The sequence below is a fragment of the Dermacentor silvarum genome, chromosome 6 (genome assembly GCF_013339745.2).
Source record: "Dermacentor silvarum isolate Dsil-2018 chromosome 6, BIME_Dsil_1.4, whole genome shotgun sequence".
Taxonomy (NCBI): Eukaryota; Metazoa; Arthropoda; class Arachnida; order Ixodida; family Ixodidae; genus Dermacentor; species Dermacentor silvarum.
Genome location: NC_051159.1, coordinates 173,834,899 through 173,853,621, shown reverse-complemented (window position 1 = coordinate 173,853,621; position 18,723 = coordinate 173,834,899). Strand labels below are relative to the sequence as shown.

Genomic DNA, 18,723 nt, shown 5'->3' with positions numbered 1-18,723 from the left:
GCCCTAAAACAACCTAAAAGAAGCAAGGTCCTGCCAGGTCAGGTCGATGGCAAAGTTTGAGAAATTATTTGGGAATGTGTTTTGATATTTGAGGCTGCAAGAAAAGCGCAACTAAATGAATTTGCTGTAACCGGGACCGAGAAAGCATTCAATCGGGCGATTTTGGCTGTGAAAGAACAGGAAGTCATCAGAAAGCGACACAATTTCAGGACTTGGCCTGAGTAGAGATGTCACAACGAAAAGCTAAACCTTTACCTCCTGCAAAAAACAAACAAACAAAAAAGAACATGGGTCATCCCCCAAAGTTCAAGAGTGCCAGGAGAGCTAAAGATAAATGGTGTAACCTCTTAGAGATGCTGTCTTTTTGGCGTTGTTCTGGTTGGGATAATGCGCCTCTGTTGTGGCGAGATTGTTCTTTGTTCAGTTTTGTGCAATCGAATGATCTATCGGCAATTTTTCAAGAATTACGTGATGCAAATGTTCTCTGTCAGAACGAAGGAAAACCAAAACAAGAAAAGAGCCTGATCGAATCGAGCCAATATTCTCCAGAAAAGAACAAAACTCAATAAATGTCGAGAAATAGCCTCTATAAACCAAGCAAGGACTCGATTAAGTGCAAGATGCTAGAAAAACGCGCCGTGCTGAGGTTTTAGTCCATTAAAAAGGGCCAGTAGCGGAGGGAATTCACAAGATATTTGGGGTTTTGTCAGCAAAACGGAGTAGGAATAACGGGATAAGTTGTCCAAAAATATAGCTCCATTTAAAGATCCAGGCATCGAGCTTGAATATGAATTGCCCTTTGATGAGAGTTTCTGCAAGTTAATCACAATGGAAGAGGAGCAAGCGTTTCTGGATGAGGCACCACATTTTATTTCCTCAGCGCAGAGAGCAACTGCAAAAAAATGTGATTTGAACACTCCGGTTGCTGAAGAAAACAAAAAAAACCCAGGCCAGGATTTACTACAAGCAGACAGCCGTTCAAACATAGTTATAAGAGCTGTCCACTATCTGTAGCAAAATATTCACTCGAATGGCCTCTCATTCAGCAATCATCGCTTCGAACCTCGAGGCGTTATGAACCTGTAAGTTGGATTGCAGAAATAAAACAGAAGTTGGAGCTTTATTAACAGCATGTATTGGCCTTATGGCGTCTCTAGGGCTTTATGCAGAGTTCAGGCTAGGTGGTATTTGCACCAACAGGATAACTTAAAATTATCAATTTCGTACACTCCTTACAAAAGTCTGGCATCGCGATGTTCTACATGGAAGTTTAGCCAGAAGGGCGAATCGTTGATAGAGATAGTAAGGGCTGGAGTAGCACTCGTACTCCTCGGACGATGCTCTAAGTAAACGCGGGTGTGACGTGTACGGGCGACGCACCACACGAAAGGCAACTGATGATGAGCAGAGGGAACAGCGCCCTGGCAGCTCTACCAGGCATCTCAAAATGCCGGCGTAATGTGGAGCGAGGCGTCACACCTGGAGGGTGCACGAAATGATGGCAACGGATATCCTTCAGCGTTACTCAGCAGCCAGATAAATATTAGATAAGGTTAGCTGGACGTTTACCGTTTATTCCGCTCAAACCAGTGCGCACGCACAGTAGCTTCGTTCGTTTTTGCAGCCAAATGCACTCCGCGTCTCTAGAAACCCTTCACTTACCGCGCGCGAGCCGCGTATGTGCCGAGATAGCTGGACAGCACCACGGCGGCGGCACAGGCGTCAACGACCACGGCGCGAACGCGCCACAAATGTGGTATAAGTGCTGTCGAAATAATCATACCGTAGGAAGCCAACACACAATGACACCAAGGACAACATAGGGAAAATTACTTGGACTTACTAATTGAATTACAACATTTATGAACACAGAAGAACGACACCTGTCAGCAGAAAAGAAATGAGCAAACAAATGTCTCCTAAATGTGCAATTTTCTTCTATTATGGTCTAGCTAACAGAGTTTGCTTCTTACTTTGACAGGTGCGATTGCAGTCGTGTTAAAAGGCTGTTTTGTTTAATTTAAGAGGGTAGCTGAGCAAACGAAAAACACAATATTGAGGGTTGTAAAGCATACTGTCGACATTCCGATAAGGATTTGCACAATTGTCCACATCTGAGGTAAACAGCGCTTTCTGTCGGCTCTGCTGGGCTTAGCGGCCACGGCATTGTGTTGTGCAACAGAAGACGGCGGGCTCAATTCTCGGCGCTCAAGGATGCATCCCGACTGGAATTCCGTGGTCGCATGTAAAGCTCGGGGCCATCGAGTTTTGAGCGCACGTAAAATAGCTCGGATGAGCAAACTTTATAAGCGGATCCACGCATGGCGTCTATCATAGCGATATTATGGATTTAGATGGCAACGCCGAATTTTTAATACTCGATAGGCAGTACGTTTTATGATCTCTAAATTGTATGTAAATGTTGCAAGCCAAGTACATGTGCCCACGGAAAATTTTCAGAATAAATTGACATAATGCTCATGTAGAGGAAACATTTTGTTTCTCGCGCACATAAAAAGAAAGTATGCTTAATACTATTCGGAAGGAACAATAATAGTTCGCGGAAGATTATCAAGTTGACGCATTTCATAAATTATATAAAAATAAGCATTTGATACTTTTATAGCTCTCGCTCTTTTCGTTCAGATGTCCCGTCCGTTCTCGCTGGCACGTCATTCCGTACAAAGAGCGAAACTTAAAAAAAAAAAAAACAAGCACTAAAGCGGCAACACTGCCAAGCTTTTTTTCGCTGGTCGATAATCCGACATACTGTAGCAACGGAGGCCTCAAAACCTTGAACATAAGAATGAGGAAATCACTGGCAGGCCTCGACAAAGGGCAGAGCCTTCCAGCAGAATATGCAAGAATGTCTTCTTTGTGTTTGGCTGTGCACTAATTGCTTCCGTGGCCCAGAATACGGACACTTGTTTCTGTAATACTTCTTTTCAGACGAAAGTGGACTGGGCCATAAAACTATCGGAGTTTGAATAGTTCGGTATGCAGCGGGTCGCATTCAAGCAATGAGGAAGGCATACGGGCCGTAAAGGGCTGCCGGAAAAAGGCACATCGAAAGACGTTCCGATGAAACTCAGTGGCCACAATTCTTATGTAATGCTTCGCAAACTAATCTCCCTGTTTGTTCCATCACCTTAGCCGGTTATGTTTACCTTAAATATGTGGCCTAATTGTTTTGTGGAAGGTAAATTATGAAAAATATCCCCTATGAGCGGTCTATTTCTGATTTAGTTTTCTTACAATAATGTCAATGAAACGCCAGAATGCTAAAAGCGACGAGATTCTCATAACTGCCACGTTGCCACTTTTTCCTGGTACGATAATAGCAACCTGACATCTTTATCTGTCACTTCTGAAGATGTTTACTCAAGATACTTGATTTACCCTGTAAAAACTTCTGAATATAAGGAAAACAAAATATGCACGGACTGTGGATACAAGAATCCGCCGGAGAGCCATAGCTGTGATCCCAAGTGCGCCCTATGTAGTAAGGACCACCGTACAGGAGACAAGGGATGCAGCCAGCGCTACCAGGTCCCATTTCTCTTGAAGAAACGGCAACTCGAGAAGAAGAAAGCACAAGAACGCCTCGCCGAGGGAAAATTCAACAATCCAGGCATATTAAAGACAGTAAGGGAACGATCGGAATCCTTCCCCCGCCTACCCATTTCGGACAGCGCGCAAAAAGCACAAAACGACAGCAACAAGAAAACGACCACCGACCTCAAAGGGCCGAGCTGCGACGGAACCACTGCCAGCACACGGGCGTCGAGATCACCGTGGAGACAGCAGTCCAGGTCCAGATCCGGGTCAATATCCAGGTCAAGATCCAGGTCCAAGTCCCAATCAAGGAACGGGACAACCGAGGCGCCTCAAGGAGAAGACCAACCAAATAAGGTGAGCTGGGCAAACACGGTCTCCCAGAGCTCCACACAGCATACGCAAAACGATGCACTAGCCGAGGTACAAGCAGAATTGGGCAAACTTAAAAAGCTTTTACATCTTTCGTTAGAAGAAAACAAATTACTTAAGGAAGAGATCACCAAGCTTAGAAACAAGAAGCAGATAGATGACAACAATAAGATGGATACCACACAGATTCAAGAAAGTCAAGAGAAGAGGCCTGTAGCTAACGCTAACCAAGATTCCGCATCCCCTCCCATGAAAAGGAGGGCTACTGCCGAAATAACACAGAAAGAACAAGTAGTAGCCAAGCCGCCACAACCACAGTACATAGACGAAAAGTTTCTTGATGAAAAGTTACAATTGCTTAGTGAGGAGACGGATCGCAAACTAGAAATTCTTAGTAGCTCCATTAGTGAAGGGATAAATGCAAGCATAGAAAGAATGATGGCCAAATACATGGGAAATATTAATGCCAGACTTGCTGTATTAGAAAATGCTACGCATACGGAAGGCATGGGGGGACAAGTCGGTCCCATTAAGACCCAAAAACCGTACTCTAGGCCAACCGCAGCTGACGTAAACAGGGCTACAAAGGATAGCCAATAACGTCACCATGGCTACTAATAACACTTATACAATATGGCAATGGAACTGTCGCGGGTTTCGTAGGAAACGAGGAAACCTGCAACAGTTTGTAGATAATAAAGTTATGGGGCCAGTGCCTGACGCAATCTGCCTGCAAGAAACCGGATGCACTGCCAAATTATCGGGATATAAAACATTCTGTCAAGGAGACCTGGCCAATATGGATGGAAGTAACAACAAGCCTGTGGTTGCGACACTGGTCCGACGCAATCTGCCGGTCATCCGACATGATATAGGCACAGAATACATCGACCACGTTTTCGTTGAAATTATATCGGCAAAAAACAGAAACAAGAACAGTCTCTTCGTACTAAACATATACAGCAATCCTAAGAAAAAACATAGCTTCGCGAATCTTTTCCGAAAGGCGCTAGATATAGCAAAAAAGCACACTTTAATAATAACAGGAGATTTCAATGCGCGCCACCCCGCCTGGGGCTACAAGTTGGAAACGGTGAAGGGAAGACGTCTATGGCAGGACGTTCAGCGAGAGGGTCTTACTCTGATTACCGACACAGCACATCCCACCAGGCTGGGGAACAGCGTGTGTACGGACACAACGCCAGATTTGACATTTGTAAAAAATGCTAAAGCTGATGCGGGATGGCTAAATCTACAGGAAAACCTAGGAAGTGACCACTACATAGTGGCCACCACACTAGTTGCAGGAACAACCAAGCCCAGAGAAGGCAACCAAATAAGAATCACCGAATGGGATGAATTCAGGAAAATAAGAACGGCTGAACGCGAATCCGAAGAAAACAGCAGCAACCCAAGGACATTGAAGACATTGAATCCTGGGTTGAACAGCTGCACAAATGTGTCGACCAGGCAACTAAGACCATACCAGAGGAAGCAGAGATAAAGCAAGCCGACGCGAAGCTCCTACACATGTGGGAAGCGAAACAAGGCCTGCAAAGACGATTGAGCAAACAAAAGCTAAATCGTAACCTACGAAGACGCATTGCAAGGCTAAATCAGGACATAGAAAATTACGCGCACCAACTAACCAGACAAAACTGGTACAGCACGTGCGAAGAAATGGATTTACAGATTGGTCTCGCCAAAACATGGAATGTTCTTAGACATCTAATTGATCCAGATAAGAGCAAGACGACGCAAAAGCACAATCTAAGCAAGATAATCCATAATTACCCTGGTACGGACAAGGAGTTAATTAAAGAAATCCAAGACAAATACATAGGATCCAATCCCAAAGAAAATCTAAAGGCATACGCAGGGGCATATAACGAAGCACTCGATCGTCCTTTTACCGTGGCAGAGGTACGAGGGGCTATTCATAATCTCCGCACAAAATCTGCTCCGGCCCTAGACGGAGTTACAACAAGATGCTTCGTAACCTGGACGATCAGTCTATTGAAGCTCTCACAAATACATGACCATCTGCTGGGAAAGAGGCAAAATTCCGAAACAGTGGAAAACAGCAAAAATCGTAATGATCCCGAAGCCAGGCAAAAAACTACAGCTTGACAACCTCAGACCAATCTCGCTGACCTCGTGCATTGGGAAATTGATGGAACACGTGGTCCTCGACAGATTAAACAGATACATGGAAAACAGAGAAGCCTTTCCACACACAATGGTGGGCTTCCGCCCGAAATTATCGACGCAAGACATAATGCTGAGAATTAAGCACCAAATAATAGACGGAAACGGCTGCTCCCGGATGGATACCAGGGCCATACTGGGACTAGACCTAACCAAGGCCTTTGACAATGTGAAACATGAAGCAATATTGGAAAACCTAGAAAAATTAGGAGTTGGGCGTAAGACGTACGAATACATCAAAGACTTTCTATCTGACAGAAGAGCAATTTTAACAATAGGAGGAGTGGCGTCGGACGAACTAGAGATGGGAAGCAGAGGTACGCCGCAAGGTTCTGTCCTCTCGCCTTTTCTCTTCAATGTCGCCATGATAGGCCTCCCAGAAATACTTAATAACATTGAAGATCTAAATCATAGCCTATACGCCGATGATATTACGCTATGGATAGCGGGAGGCAGTGATGGTCATATTCAGGACACACTGCAAAAGGCGATTGATGCGGTAGAAGCATACGTTGGGTCGAGAGGTCTGGGATGCTCCCCGCAGAAATCCGAGCTCCTGCTATACCAGCCAACGTCAAGAGGGAAAAAGAAAACCGAAGTCCCCAATATACAGCTCTTCGCAAACCAAGGACAACCCATACCACTGGTTACAAGTATAAAGATCCTCGGTATGCGGATTCAGAACAACGGCTACAATATTGAAACCATCAGAAAGCAATACATATCAGACAACGCGTCTTATTTCACGCATAGCAAACAAACATCACGGTATGAAAGAAAATAGCTTGATCAGACTAATTCAAACCTTTGTTCTCAGCCGGATCGTCTACGTAGCGCCATTCTTAGACCTTAAAACTGAAGAAAAGAAAAGAATCAACGTCATGATTAGGAAAACCTACAAGCAAGCTCTGGGGATCCCGGTCTCCACTTCGAATGAACGTTTTGAAGCGCTGGGGCTCCATAACACCATAGAAGAATTGATAGAAGCTCACAGAACTGCCCAGATGGAGAGGCTCTCCAAAAGTCGAACTGGAAGACATATTCTGGAATCACTGAACATCAACTATGAACCCAGAACTGACATCAAAACAGATATACCTGCGGACATTAGGAGACACCTATATATACCCCCGTTACCCAAACACATGCATCCTTCGCACAACGAAGAACGAAGAAACGAAAGAGCCAAAGCATTAAGAAGCAGGTTTGGTAATTCTAAAAATGTGCTCTATGTAGACGCAGCCGACTACGAACATCAAGATGCCATGGCAGTGGCAGTAGTCAATAATCGAGGACATGCAATTGCGTCAGCCACAATCCTAACAACAACGCCAGAGGTAGGCGAAGAGGTCGCCATTGCACTAGCAATGACATCTTCTCCCAAATATAAAATTGTAATAAGTGATTCCAAGACCGCCATATTAAATTACGCTAAAGGACGCATCTCGCCAAAGGCGCAAAAAATCCTCCAGGCTGGTTTCCACGGAGACCGAGCAAGGGGAATACAAATCATCTGGGCACCAGCCCACTCTGGCCTGCCAGGCAACGTGAATGCGCATGACGCGGCTCGAGGTTTCGCAGACCGAGACGACGTCACCAACACCAACACGGACGCATTCGCAATCCGCCGGTCGGGCAGAGATAGGCTGGTTTCCTTTAGGGAAATCATTGATCATTACAGACTAGCCAGGGCTAGATATCCGGCAGCACATTGTTCATTAAACAAGTGGCAATCAGTGGCTTGGCTGCTAATACAAACAAACACTTTTCCCAACCCCATTGCCTTCAGTCACTATCACCCAGATGTATACACAGACATATGTAAGCATTGTAACAACCGAGCAGATCTTCAACACATAATCTGGGCATGCCCAAAGAAACAATATAACAATAACTGTTCAAGACCACAACAACCCAGTTTAATAATAAGAAATAAGGAGCAATGGGAGGCCGTGTTGCTCAGCTCGGACCCAGATGTTCAAGCGAGAGTAGTCCAAATGGCTGAAGACGCCGCCGCGGCTCAGGGGCTGCCGGCCGCCGTCTAAAGGGGGGACGGGGGAGGCTTCTAGTCATTACCCCCTCCTCTAACCACATTTTGGACAAAATAAAGTTATTTCTCTCTCTCTGAATATAAATTTTTCTTTCTTTCCTTAAAGGAACAAAGCTTTCTCTTAAAGGCAAAAAGAAAAATCATGAGCCATCCCACTCTGTGAAGGTGGATGACCAGCGAAGCTGTTCTGCATACGACACAGTCACAGAATTTGAACAAAGGTACGAACACATTTATTCTCTTGATTGGTGGCCATTATTTATCTTGATCGATGGGCAATTGGTGTTTGCGGCCCGCCGTAACCGATTGCACTCTCGCATCTGCTCTCGCCATCACTGTTCATAGGCCCGTTGCTCCTCAGAAGTCCGGACTATACGCCGCCTCTCCATACGCCGACAAAATGGCTGAACGTAGACATGGCTGACGTGGGTCGCACAGTGTAAAATCTTTTAGAAACCTTTATCAACTACCTTGGAGTCTATTGACCTTTAGTATGGCGCCTATTGATAACTAACCTACTCAAAATGCATTTGCGAGGGACGCGGACGAGCCAGCTGTAGAAGATGACGACGAACGCCCGAGCAGTGGCGCGAGCACGTTCACACTGACGAGCCAGCTGTAGAAGAAGGCGACGACGAGCGTGCGAGCAGTGGCACGAGCGCGTTCGCGCGGGACCTGAGGTTTTGCTTACGCACGCGAAAAATCCTCGGAACCCTAGCCATAAACAGCCTCGCTGCAGTTCCGCTGAAGAAGTCCATCGGAATCGCTGCCATTTCAGATTTTAATAGCACAAGCACATATAATTAGCTTCATCGACAGCTGAAAAGTTAACATTTTTTTTTGATCGATGAACTTCCGCGCACAGTCTTCCTGTTATGTTTCTGAGCGGCTAACGAAAGTACACATGCTGTGCATCCCGCAATAGAGGTTACGGAGAGTGGAGCGGAACGATTTAAACGAACGAGCAAGCAATATCTCGTCTTTTTTTTCTGTGTTTCTCTCTTTGCCTAAAGGGAATGCTTTATATACACAGAAAATCAATCAAACATTTAGTATAGCCTTTGAGTGCCTCAAAATGATAAAACCCGTGGTTTTATTCCATCATGTGGGGTAGTCTTTATTGGCTATTGAACTTTTCTTTCTTTTTTTGTCGGCACTTTCGGATGCACAAGTTTTAAGCTTTTGTTACGCCTTCCAAACAACAACGACGTTTTCTTGCATATTCCATGGAAACATGACTACCGGAATGCCTCAGGGCGCAGAAAGAGAGACAGGTAAACCAGACGACAGTTTCCGGTTTGCCGCCCTTCACGGGGTTAGGGGGGGGGGGGGGGGGGTGAGTTAGAAATAGACGAAAGAAATAAAGGAAGAAAGAAAGAAAGAAAGAAAGAAAGAAAGAAAGAAAGAAAGAAAGAAAGAAAGAAAGAAAGATGGCGAAATAAAATAAGGAAGGTGTTGCAGTTACAGTCGTTCTCACAGGTAGCTCCACTGAAAAAAAAAAAAAAAAACACAGCGATGCTTTTAACCCTGGAGCTAGAATGGGTGGCAGATGACCGCGTTTACGTGAAAAAAAGACCCCACAGGCAACTACAGTGTTCCTTTGAATTTGGATATTTTGCTGAGAACTAGAAAAGGTGCCGAAGTACAATATCATACCCATACTAAAAGTTTTGCGAGTGAGCTTTCGGCATTAAACAATTCTCCTAGCCCGCACCAGCACGCCTACCGACGAAGACTCGTGGGGTGTGTTCCGGCATTTTGAGAGAGGAATGGAAGCATCTCTTTTGCGGACCTGTGTGCGCAATCTAATGTGCAACACCACAAACTCGATAGTGTCCGACTAACAAAGTAGGCAACGAAATTTCGATATCTGTCGTAACATCTTCCAAACAGAACTCACTTTCTCAGCAGGTCATCGGTACTTTTTCAAGAAAAGTGTATTTTTTTTCAGCCTTCAGTCTGGCATCTCTTTCTCTCGTTTAGAAATCACGGTGTAGGCTTTCAAAAGAAGTTTGCTTTGTTTTTAAAAAGCAGGAATTCATTTCTCTTTAAGTATATTTCGCACTATCATTGCCTGTGTGGGCACAAAAAATAATCAGAGCAGTGGCGTTTGCCTTCACTCGGAACACGTTTTGCATCCGCTTCGTTTTGGCCGCGAGTAAGCGGAAAGGTTTCCGTGTCAGTGCATACGACTTCTACGGGTCACCAGATTGAAAAAGAAAGAAAAAAATAAACTGGAACCATTCGAGAGAAAATGTTCACCGACTGCGCTACGTCAACCCCCCCCCCCTCCACCCTTTTATTTTCTTATTTACTTTCTTTCCTGTTACATTTATTCATAACTACGCACGCGCTATGTCTACATAAATACAACAGATTAAAAGAAAAACATGCATTGGTGCGAAATGTACATTGGAGACAACAAATAAATAAAGTTTTTTTTTCGAGAATAAAGAAGAAAGCTTCGAAGCTAAGTCACCATTCCTTTTCCGTATAGTGTAAGGGTGGAAAAAAATCATTTCTCGGAAGACTCCCGGCTCCAGGAAAAACAGACTTCTTTATGGGGGTTCTTATTTTTATTTGTTGAAGTGAAAAACAAATACATTGGAGACTTCTGCCGAGTTAACATATGCGGACTTGAAATTCTCGTAAATTGCCTGAACGACTCTTTCATTGCGCGCGTGCGCATGTAAGGACGCAAACCTGGTATGTCATCTCCTTAAACACAGGTTGATGTTTTCTTTTTTTTTTAAGTTGCAGTTTTGCCCAATAGGCGAAGCATCAATTGCGATAGCAACTTGGTAGATAGCTATACGGAGTAAGGATAGTAGTTTTATAGGCTGTATAAACTTAGACACATTCGCTTACTAACTGAATTAACAAGCACGGTGTCAGTGCGCACAAGGAAACATGAATAGATCACACTCGATGACCGCAGACAACCGCTGTGAGCAAGCGCGTTAGAAGCAGCGAGCGAAGGTTCGTGCGGTCTATCGCTTCAACGGAAACTGAGTGGCGAAAGCACAGCGCATACAAAGGTACGAGCCTGAAGCTAAACATTTTGACAGAATTACCTGTCTGGTTTGGAAAATTGATTAAGACTTCGAGAGTGACGCCAACCAAATAAGGGAATTCATTAACCCGACGATGCCGTTGATGAGGGGCGGGGGGTGGAGGGGGACGAGATGTTTTGGTGTTGGTGATCTAGAGCAGGGGGTCCTTCCCTTCGTCGCGTCTGCAAGGCCATGAACATGCAAAGAAGAAAGGATGCCTTTCACGCGTTTTATATTACCCGTCGTATTCTGAATGTGCCATGACTCCAGTAGTAGCCTTTTTCGCAAATTTGTCTCTGTTTGAAGGATTTTGGATTCTTGGAAAGAAATCTTGCGGTCGGCGTCTTCGGAATGTTCGGCGACGGCGCTGCGTATTCGGTTGATTGTTCTGACGTCATTTCCATGTTGTCTGATTCTTTCAGACGCCACTGATGGCCACCTAGGGGGCTTTTTCGAAAAAGCTCGGTATGCAGTAGTAGACGACAAAACTTTGCAGCAAGGATGGCTGAAATTCGTGGCTAGAATCTTCCTTCTCTTTTAGGTGCCAGACCGCTACTTCAGTGGTAGGAGAGGCGCGGGTCAATATGATACCAGATATGTAGACGATGTTACGATCTAGGTGCGTCCCGCCTACAAGAGCAATGGAGCCCAGTTATACGACATGAAGCACATGTTAAGTAGCTGCTTCCTTTTGTTGACTAATTAAATGTCGCAATCGCTTCATTTTTTAATTCTATTTAATGATGCTTACCTCGCAGGTGTAATAGACGAGGCAAACCCGCGGCTTACTGAACTATCCATGCGGCTTCCTGAGAACTCACTAAATCTTCATGTTGATAAGACCAAATATATATTATTTAAGGCTAAGAATAAAGTAATTGACTCTAACACAAAGCTGCCTTTCCAAGGTGGCATAATTGAACGAGTTGGTTGGCATAAGTTGTTAGGGGTATACTTTGATGAGCACCTGAATTGGACTACGCACATGACCCACCTAAAAAATAACTTATCAAGAATAATATGCCTTTTGAATAAAGTAAGAACCTTACTTGCTAAATGGTTTAGGCGCTCTTCAGTGTATAAAATTCTTACGCGCAAGTACAGCCTAAACGGATCTTAGACAGTGCGTAGTCTGCCATTAATAAAAAGTTAATTTCTGGTGTGCACATTGCCGTGAAAACCGATCCAAATTCGTCAAAGCAACACCGTAGAAATTTTGGGCACGTTGAACAAGTGCCTATAGAACACGCGCACGCACTGAACACTTGAAAGCGTGAATCATAGAAAAGAAATACAAGGAAGGCCACGAACTGTAGCCACGCAATGGGGTATAAGAACCACCATCAAGCGTATTTTCGACTTTTGTTCTGATGCGCCTCGAGGAATTCCAGTCGTTTTATCCGTTTCCATAGAAAGACTTGAATTTCTCGAGGGAATCATGGAGGGCTTTTAACGAGAAGAGCCAACAAATCAACTGAAAAGATCGGGGCTCAATGGCCTTGGGTACTGCACAATCGACGAGTTTGATGAATCCTTTTCGGAACCAAAGAAAAGCCACAGAAAAGAAGGTGAACTAAGTAGAACCTTGATGGAAGTGGGTCATAGCAAGAAAGGCGACCGGATAGACAACGAAAAGCGAGATGTCTGGTCAGCCACAGATGTGTAGGCTGCCGGAAGTCATCCGATCGTGGCGCGAATTACAAGACTGTTGGAAAGGAAGGCGCCGATGAGGTAATATTTAGAAATATCACTTGGTGCCCCAAGAGGCACAACGCGATTTACAGATGTATTATCTTTATTTAAATAACTTAATATCTGTCTTTAAACAGGATGACAGAGCATTAAATGTTATTTTAGGGAACTTTACAGCATACCCTGGGTCCCAGCTAACTTTAGCCAAGCTGTTCAATGAAAAAGAAAAAAAAAAGACGGTGCCAGATACAATTATAAGACTTACGGTGCTCGGTCGTCAGAGGAACCCCGTAAGTTTGAAAATTGTACCTTGCACTGCGTTTCTTAAATGTGATCTTTCGTCGAACATATTGACTAAACTTAGCTTGGACACCCTATATATTTTACGAGGCTCCTTTGACGTAGACATTTATTGGTAACACAGGTACGCCTTAAATCACTTCCTACTGTGTGTGTGTGATTTTATGTCTGTCTTGTTCTCCGTATATGATGCAATCACAGCTGTGTAAGCGTATGTTTGTTTCATTATATATTTCATCACACCAACCTTCGTACTCATACCATTCAGCTTTAATTGTGTTGATTATTAAACACAAAACGTGGCTACCCGGTAATAACTAAGTTAACGTCAGTGCACATTAAGCGCTATCGATTTCTTTGGCTTTGGGTAAAGTTTTTGCTGGAATTAGACACGTATGTAGAAAACGAAATTATTACTTGGTGAGTAGGAAGGATATCTTACACCGGGCCAGCTCATAGTGTATTCTAGTTTTCCTTATTATGTTGCTTCTCTTACTCTTGCCATGATATTTTGTGCAGTACAATAAAAATAATTTACGATGGTGCATAAACAACAGCACACTGTGTAGTGTAGCTAAACATCTATAAAAGACTTGGATTGTTCTCAATGCCTAAGCGACTCAAGATTAATTTTTATCGTTCATATTGGTAGATTACGGTGTGGAATAACGAAACAGATCGTCATGCAACCAGCTACATTCGGTCGGTACACATTGAAAAGATTGTAAATACATATTCGAGAAGCGCTAGCGCTTTGCGTCAGCCTTGTTATACTTGAAGGCCTGGTGGACACATGGGTGGATAAGGACTACGGAATAATGTTGACCGCTTCAATTTCTTTTACGCGCCTCTGGAGAAAGGAGTACGAGCGTTTTCTCTATTCCACGTCCATGGGAACGTGGCCGTTGTGGCGGAGAATTAAACATGTGGCATCGTACTCAGCAATAAAATGACATAGCCACTGAGATCCGGCGACTCACGCAGTACCGTCAGTTAACGAAACGCTTTTTAACGCGATGGCGTTAAGGGCCCCGTGTCGCAGAAAATCCGGCGGCGGCGGCGGCGCCGGCGTGCGATGTCGGAGTCCGTGGCGGAGAAAATCATCCCGAACCACCCCAACCGCGCAGGCCCTCCACAAGGTGCAAGGTTTTGGTGAACAAAAAGTTGTCGCAGTTTCACCCGAAAGGCGAAGCATGAATTGCGATAGCAATTTTGTAGAGAGCTATACGGAATAAGGATAGTAGTTTTATCAGCTGTACAAACTTGGACATGCAGCAGCACCGGCAACACACAGAACTGTTGTCGACGCCGTCGGCGTTTTGCCCGCGTTCGCACAGAAAGCGCGCGGCGTTGGTGACTGTTGCAGGAGCCTCTGTGGGCGGCTCGGAGGTTGTCGGCGAGATCAGAACGGTGGTAAGTGGTAAGTGGTTCTTGAGGGAAAGGGAAAGGTTGGCGCTATCTTCTGCAGCCCTTGAGGGAGCACGGCTCAGCGCCAACGGGGAGGGGTAAGTGGGAGCGAAAGAAGGGATAGAGTGGAGACGCCATGGCTGGGCGAAGCAAAACCGGCAGGCATAGGCGGCACGTATCAGGCCGAGATGGAAGGCCTTGGTGTGCTGCAGAGTCTGCAGGGGTGTTGTGCCAGGCCGGTCAGGCCCGGGGTGGAGTGGGAGGCCGTGAGGCCTTCCCGCTTGTAGAAATGTCCTTAGAGGCGTGCGGAGAGCCCTGACGAGTCAAGGAACTCCACGACGCCTCGAAGTGCAGAAAGGTGGTGTCGGCCGGGGAAGAGGAGATCTTCCTCCTTGCCACAGGGGAGGCCCAGGCGGCGGAACTCCTGCAGGAGTGGGCCCCGCTGCTGGAGGTACGCCGGGCAGGCCAGCAGGAGATGTTCGATCGTCTCCGGCTCCCCGCAGGAGCTGCAGGCCGGGGACGTCGCTCGTCCCAGTCGGTAGCTGCGTGCTGCCGTCCAGCTGCAGCCGATGCGGAGCCGGAGAAGGAGCGAGGTCTCCCTGCGAGCCAGGCCTCGCTGGGGGAGTGGTCGTGGGGGGCATCCCAGTGCCACCCGTTTGTCTGGGTGGTGGGTCGCCAGGTGTCGCCGCAGCCTCAGTCCTGTGAAGTCGCCCTCCGTCACGGCCCGACTGAGGGGCACAGTGGTGTGGTGGGCGTCCTTCGCCAGGGTGTCGGCTGCCTCGTTGCCCGGGATCCCTACGTGGGCGGGGATCCAGTGCAGGGACACCGGGTGGCCTGCGTCCTGCAGCGCTGTCAGCCGGGTAGACAGCAGTGCGACTCCAAGGCTGGCGCTTTCTGGCCTCTGCAGGCCGAGGAGGGCTGCCCTGGAGTCGCAGAGGATGGCCGCTGGTACCCCAGGAAGCTCCTCAGAGAGTAGGTCGACGGCCAGGTGGAGGCCTGCCACCTCCGCTGCAGTCGAGCTGGCGTGTCTGGGCAGTCGACACTGCCTGCTCTTCTGCAGGGCTGGTGCCGTGCAGGCCGCCGTGGCAGAGCCGGTGTCCGGTACCACCGAACCGTCGACGTACACCAGGAGGTGGTCTCCGAGGGTCTCGTCCAGGAGGCAGGCGGCCGTCTGCTGCAGGGCGCAAGCGGGTGAGCGCCTCTTCGAAATCCCGGGCAGCTCCGTGGCGATGGGGACAGGAGGCCTCTGCGGTGGGGGCAGCTGTACCGCATTCGGCGGTGGGTTGCCAACCACCTCCTCGTAGAGGCGGCACAGCTGACCCATCCTTGAGGAAGGCCGGGACTGGAGGCGACGCAGCAGGCCTCTGCCATCAGGAGCATGGTGGAGGCGGTCGACGTGCCTCAGCCCCTGCTGCAGGAAGAGGAGCGACAGGGGCCATGCTCCAGCCTCCGCAAGGGTAGCGGCAATCTGGGAGCTCCGGGGGACGCCCAGGCAGAGTCGGATGGCCGCCCGGTGCTGCAGCTCCAACTTTTCGAGGCGGCGTGGCGGCAGCGCCACCAGCGGGAGGGCGTACCGCAGGCGTTATGTGGCCGCCGCCTCGTAGAGCCGCAGGGCCCACTTCACCGAGCAGCCCTCTCCATGGGCAAGGAGCTGCGACACGGCCTTGCGGACCCTGATGGTCTGGGTCTGCATGGCCCCGACTGCCGGTAGCCAGGTTAGCCGGTGGTCGATGCGCAGCCCAAGGTACGACACAGTCGTACTCCATGGGATGCGCACGCCTTCCAGCTGCAGCCGGGGAGCTGAGCGCCGTGCCGCTGCTCTCGGGTGGACGAGGAGGGCCACCGTCTTCCCCGTCGAAACCGAGAGTCCGATGCTTCCCAGGTAGGCGGCCGTGGTGTCCAGGGCTCTCTGGAGGGCCTGGCACACGTGGCGGCTTGACTGTGGCGGTCCCCGCACCCACAGGGCGATGTCATCCGCGTAGATGGAACACTCCACCTTGTAGTGAGGGTCGGTCGGCAGTGCAGCAGGCAACCGGGCCAGGGCGAGGTTGAAGAGAAACGGGCTCACCACTGACCCTTGTGGTACGCCTGCTGCGACCGGACGGGGAGTGCTCCTCGCATGGCCCACGCGGACCCTGAGGGTGCGGTCGTTCAGGAACGATGACAGGAACCGCCGCAGGTTGCCGCCAATGCCCAGGAGGTCCAGAGCCTGCTGGACGACCGCATGTGGGAGGCCATCGAACGCCCCCTTGACGTCGATGAGGAGGAGCATGGCGAGGTCTCCGCTGGCCCTGGCGTCCTCCAGGGTGGAGACGACGTCTGCGATGGAGTCCGCAGTGCACCTTCGGCGCCGGAAGCCTGTCTGCTGGTCCGCGAGGAACCCGCAGGCGCGGGCCACCCATTCGAGCCATGCCAGAGCAATGGCCTCCATCACCTTGCAGGCAGCGGAGGTGAGAGAGACCGGTCGGTATGAGGACAGCTCGTTAGCCGGCTTATTGCTCTGCAGAATGGGGGCCACTATGGCTGTGCGCCAGGCCTCCGGCACCTGTCCTGACCACCAGATGTTGTTGTAGCAGTCGAGCAGGCGTCGTTGCTCACTGGTGGCCAGGTTGCGGAGCATCTGGAGTGTCACTCCGTCTGCTCCCGGTGCACTGTGACGCTTGCCCCTCCTCAGGGCCATCTGCAGCTCGTGGAGAGTCAGTGGGTCCTGGCAGATGGCCGCGATCTGGCTGGTCGCCCACTCCGGATGCAGCTCCAGCAGGCAGGTAGGCGGGTTGGCAGGGGGAAGTCCGACCGGCAGGATGGCCGCAGCGAGGGCAGCCGGGGGGGCGAAGTGGTCCGCTAGCAACTCCGCCAGGGCCGCCTCGCTGATGCCCAGCGAGATAGCCACCGCGAGGACGGGGTGGCGGTTGACCTTCCTGCCGGTCAGGGACTTTAGGAGGCGCCAGGCCAGGGGGCCCTTGGAGCGGTTCTCGATGGTGGCGCAGAGGCTCCCCCAGCTCTGGCTCCTTCTGCGCCTGGCCTGTCGTCTGCAGCGGGCATCCGCTCTCCTGTATTCGGTCCAGTGCTCTGCATTGCCCGTCCGGATTGCTCGGCGCTCCACGCGTCGCCTGGACGCACGGAGGTTGAGCAGGAGCAGATCCGGGGCAGGAGTATCGGGCAGAGCAGAGCACTGGACTGTGGCTGCCTGGGCGCACTCCATGATGGCACTCAGGAGGTCACAGCCATCTTCCAACTCACTGCAGCGCTTCCTGAACAGGGACCAGTCTGTGACGTGGTATGTTCGTGACCTCGGCCTTCTCCCACACCCGGGGGTGATCAAGATGGGGAAGTGGTCAGATCCCCAAGTGTCGGGAGTTGTAGCCCAGTCATAGGAGCGCTGCTCGGTGGTGAGGGAGAGGTCGATGGCTGTGCTCACCCCACGGCGGACGTACGTGGGTCCTCCTTTGTTGAGTACCACCAGGCCTGCTCAGCTGATGGCGTTGCAGAGGTCCCTGCCTCGGCGGGTGCACCTGCGGCTGCCCCAGTCGGTGTGGTGGGCGTTGAAGTCACCGCACAGGACTGCATGTCCGCCGAGGCGTGCTGCAAGCCGCACCAGGCTGGAGGGGTCCCACTGTTGTCCAGGACGAACGTAGACGCTCGCCACAGTCGTGTCCTGTCTGTCAAGGCGTACCGTGACAGCACAGCACTCCATGGCGCCGCCTACGACGTCCGAGACTGGGGTCACCGAGTGGGCCAGGCTGCTGCGGACGTAGATGGCAGTCCTCGGCTTCCCCTTCTTGTGGGCACCCTGCAGGCAGGGAGCGTCCGTGCAGCTCTGCGTCGAGCAGGTGGTGGCGCCAGAGTAGCCCGTGTATCCCGGCAGCCGCAGGTCCTCGGCCACAGTGTACACCTCCTGCAGTGCGAGGACGTCGAAATCACACCGCAGGAGGTGCGCGCACAGCTCTGCATGCCGCCGCCGCAGTGAGTTGGTGTTCCATTGGAGAACACTCGGGCGGCGAACGGGACACTCGTCGAGCAGCGTCGGAAGTCTTTGCCACCTTCTCGCCTCACAACGTTTTTATATAAATAGGCATTTTGTGCCGC

General features: G+C 49.3%; 1 protein-coding gene across 1 annotated transcript in view; it reads right to left on the bottom strand.

Annotated features, from left to right (window-relative positions):
* Positions 1-251: 251 nt before the first annotated feature.
* The window catches only part of LOC119457054 (neprilysin), a 43,351-nt gene continuing 24,879 nt past the window's right edge, over positions 252-18,723 (bottom strand). The window contains exons 3-4 of the mRNA XM_037718880.1: positions 3,739-3,886; positions 252-258 (exon numbers count right to left, since the gene is read on the bottom strand). Of these exons, the coding sequence (XP_037574808.1) occupies positions 252-258; positions 3,739-3,886 (155 nt within the window). The remainder of the gene's footprint in view (positions 259-3,738; positions 3,887-18,723) is intronic.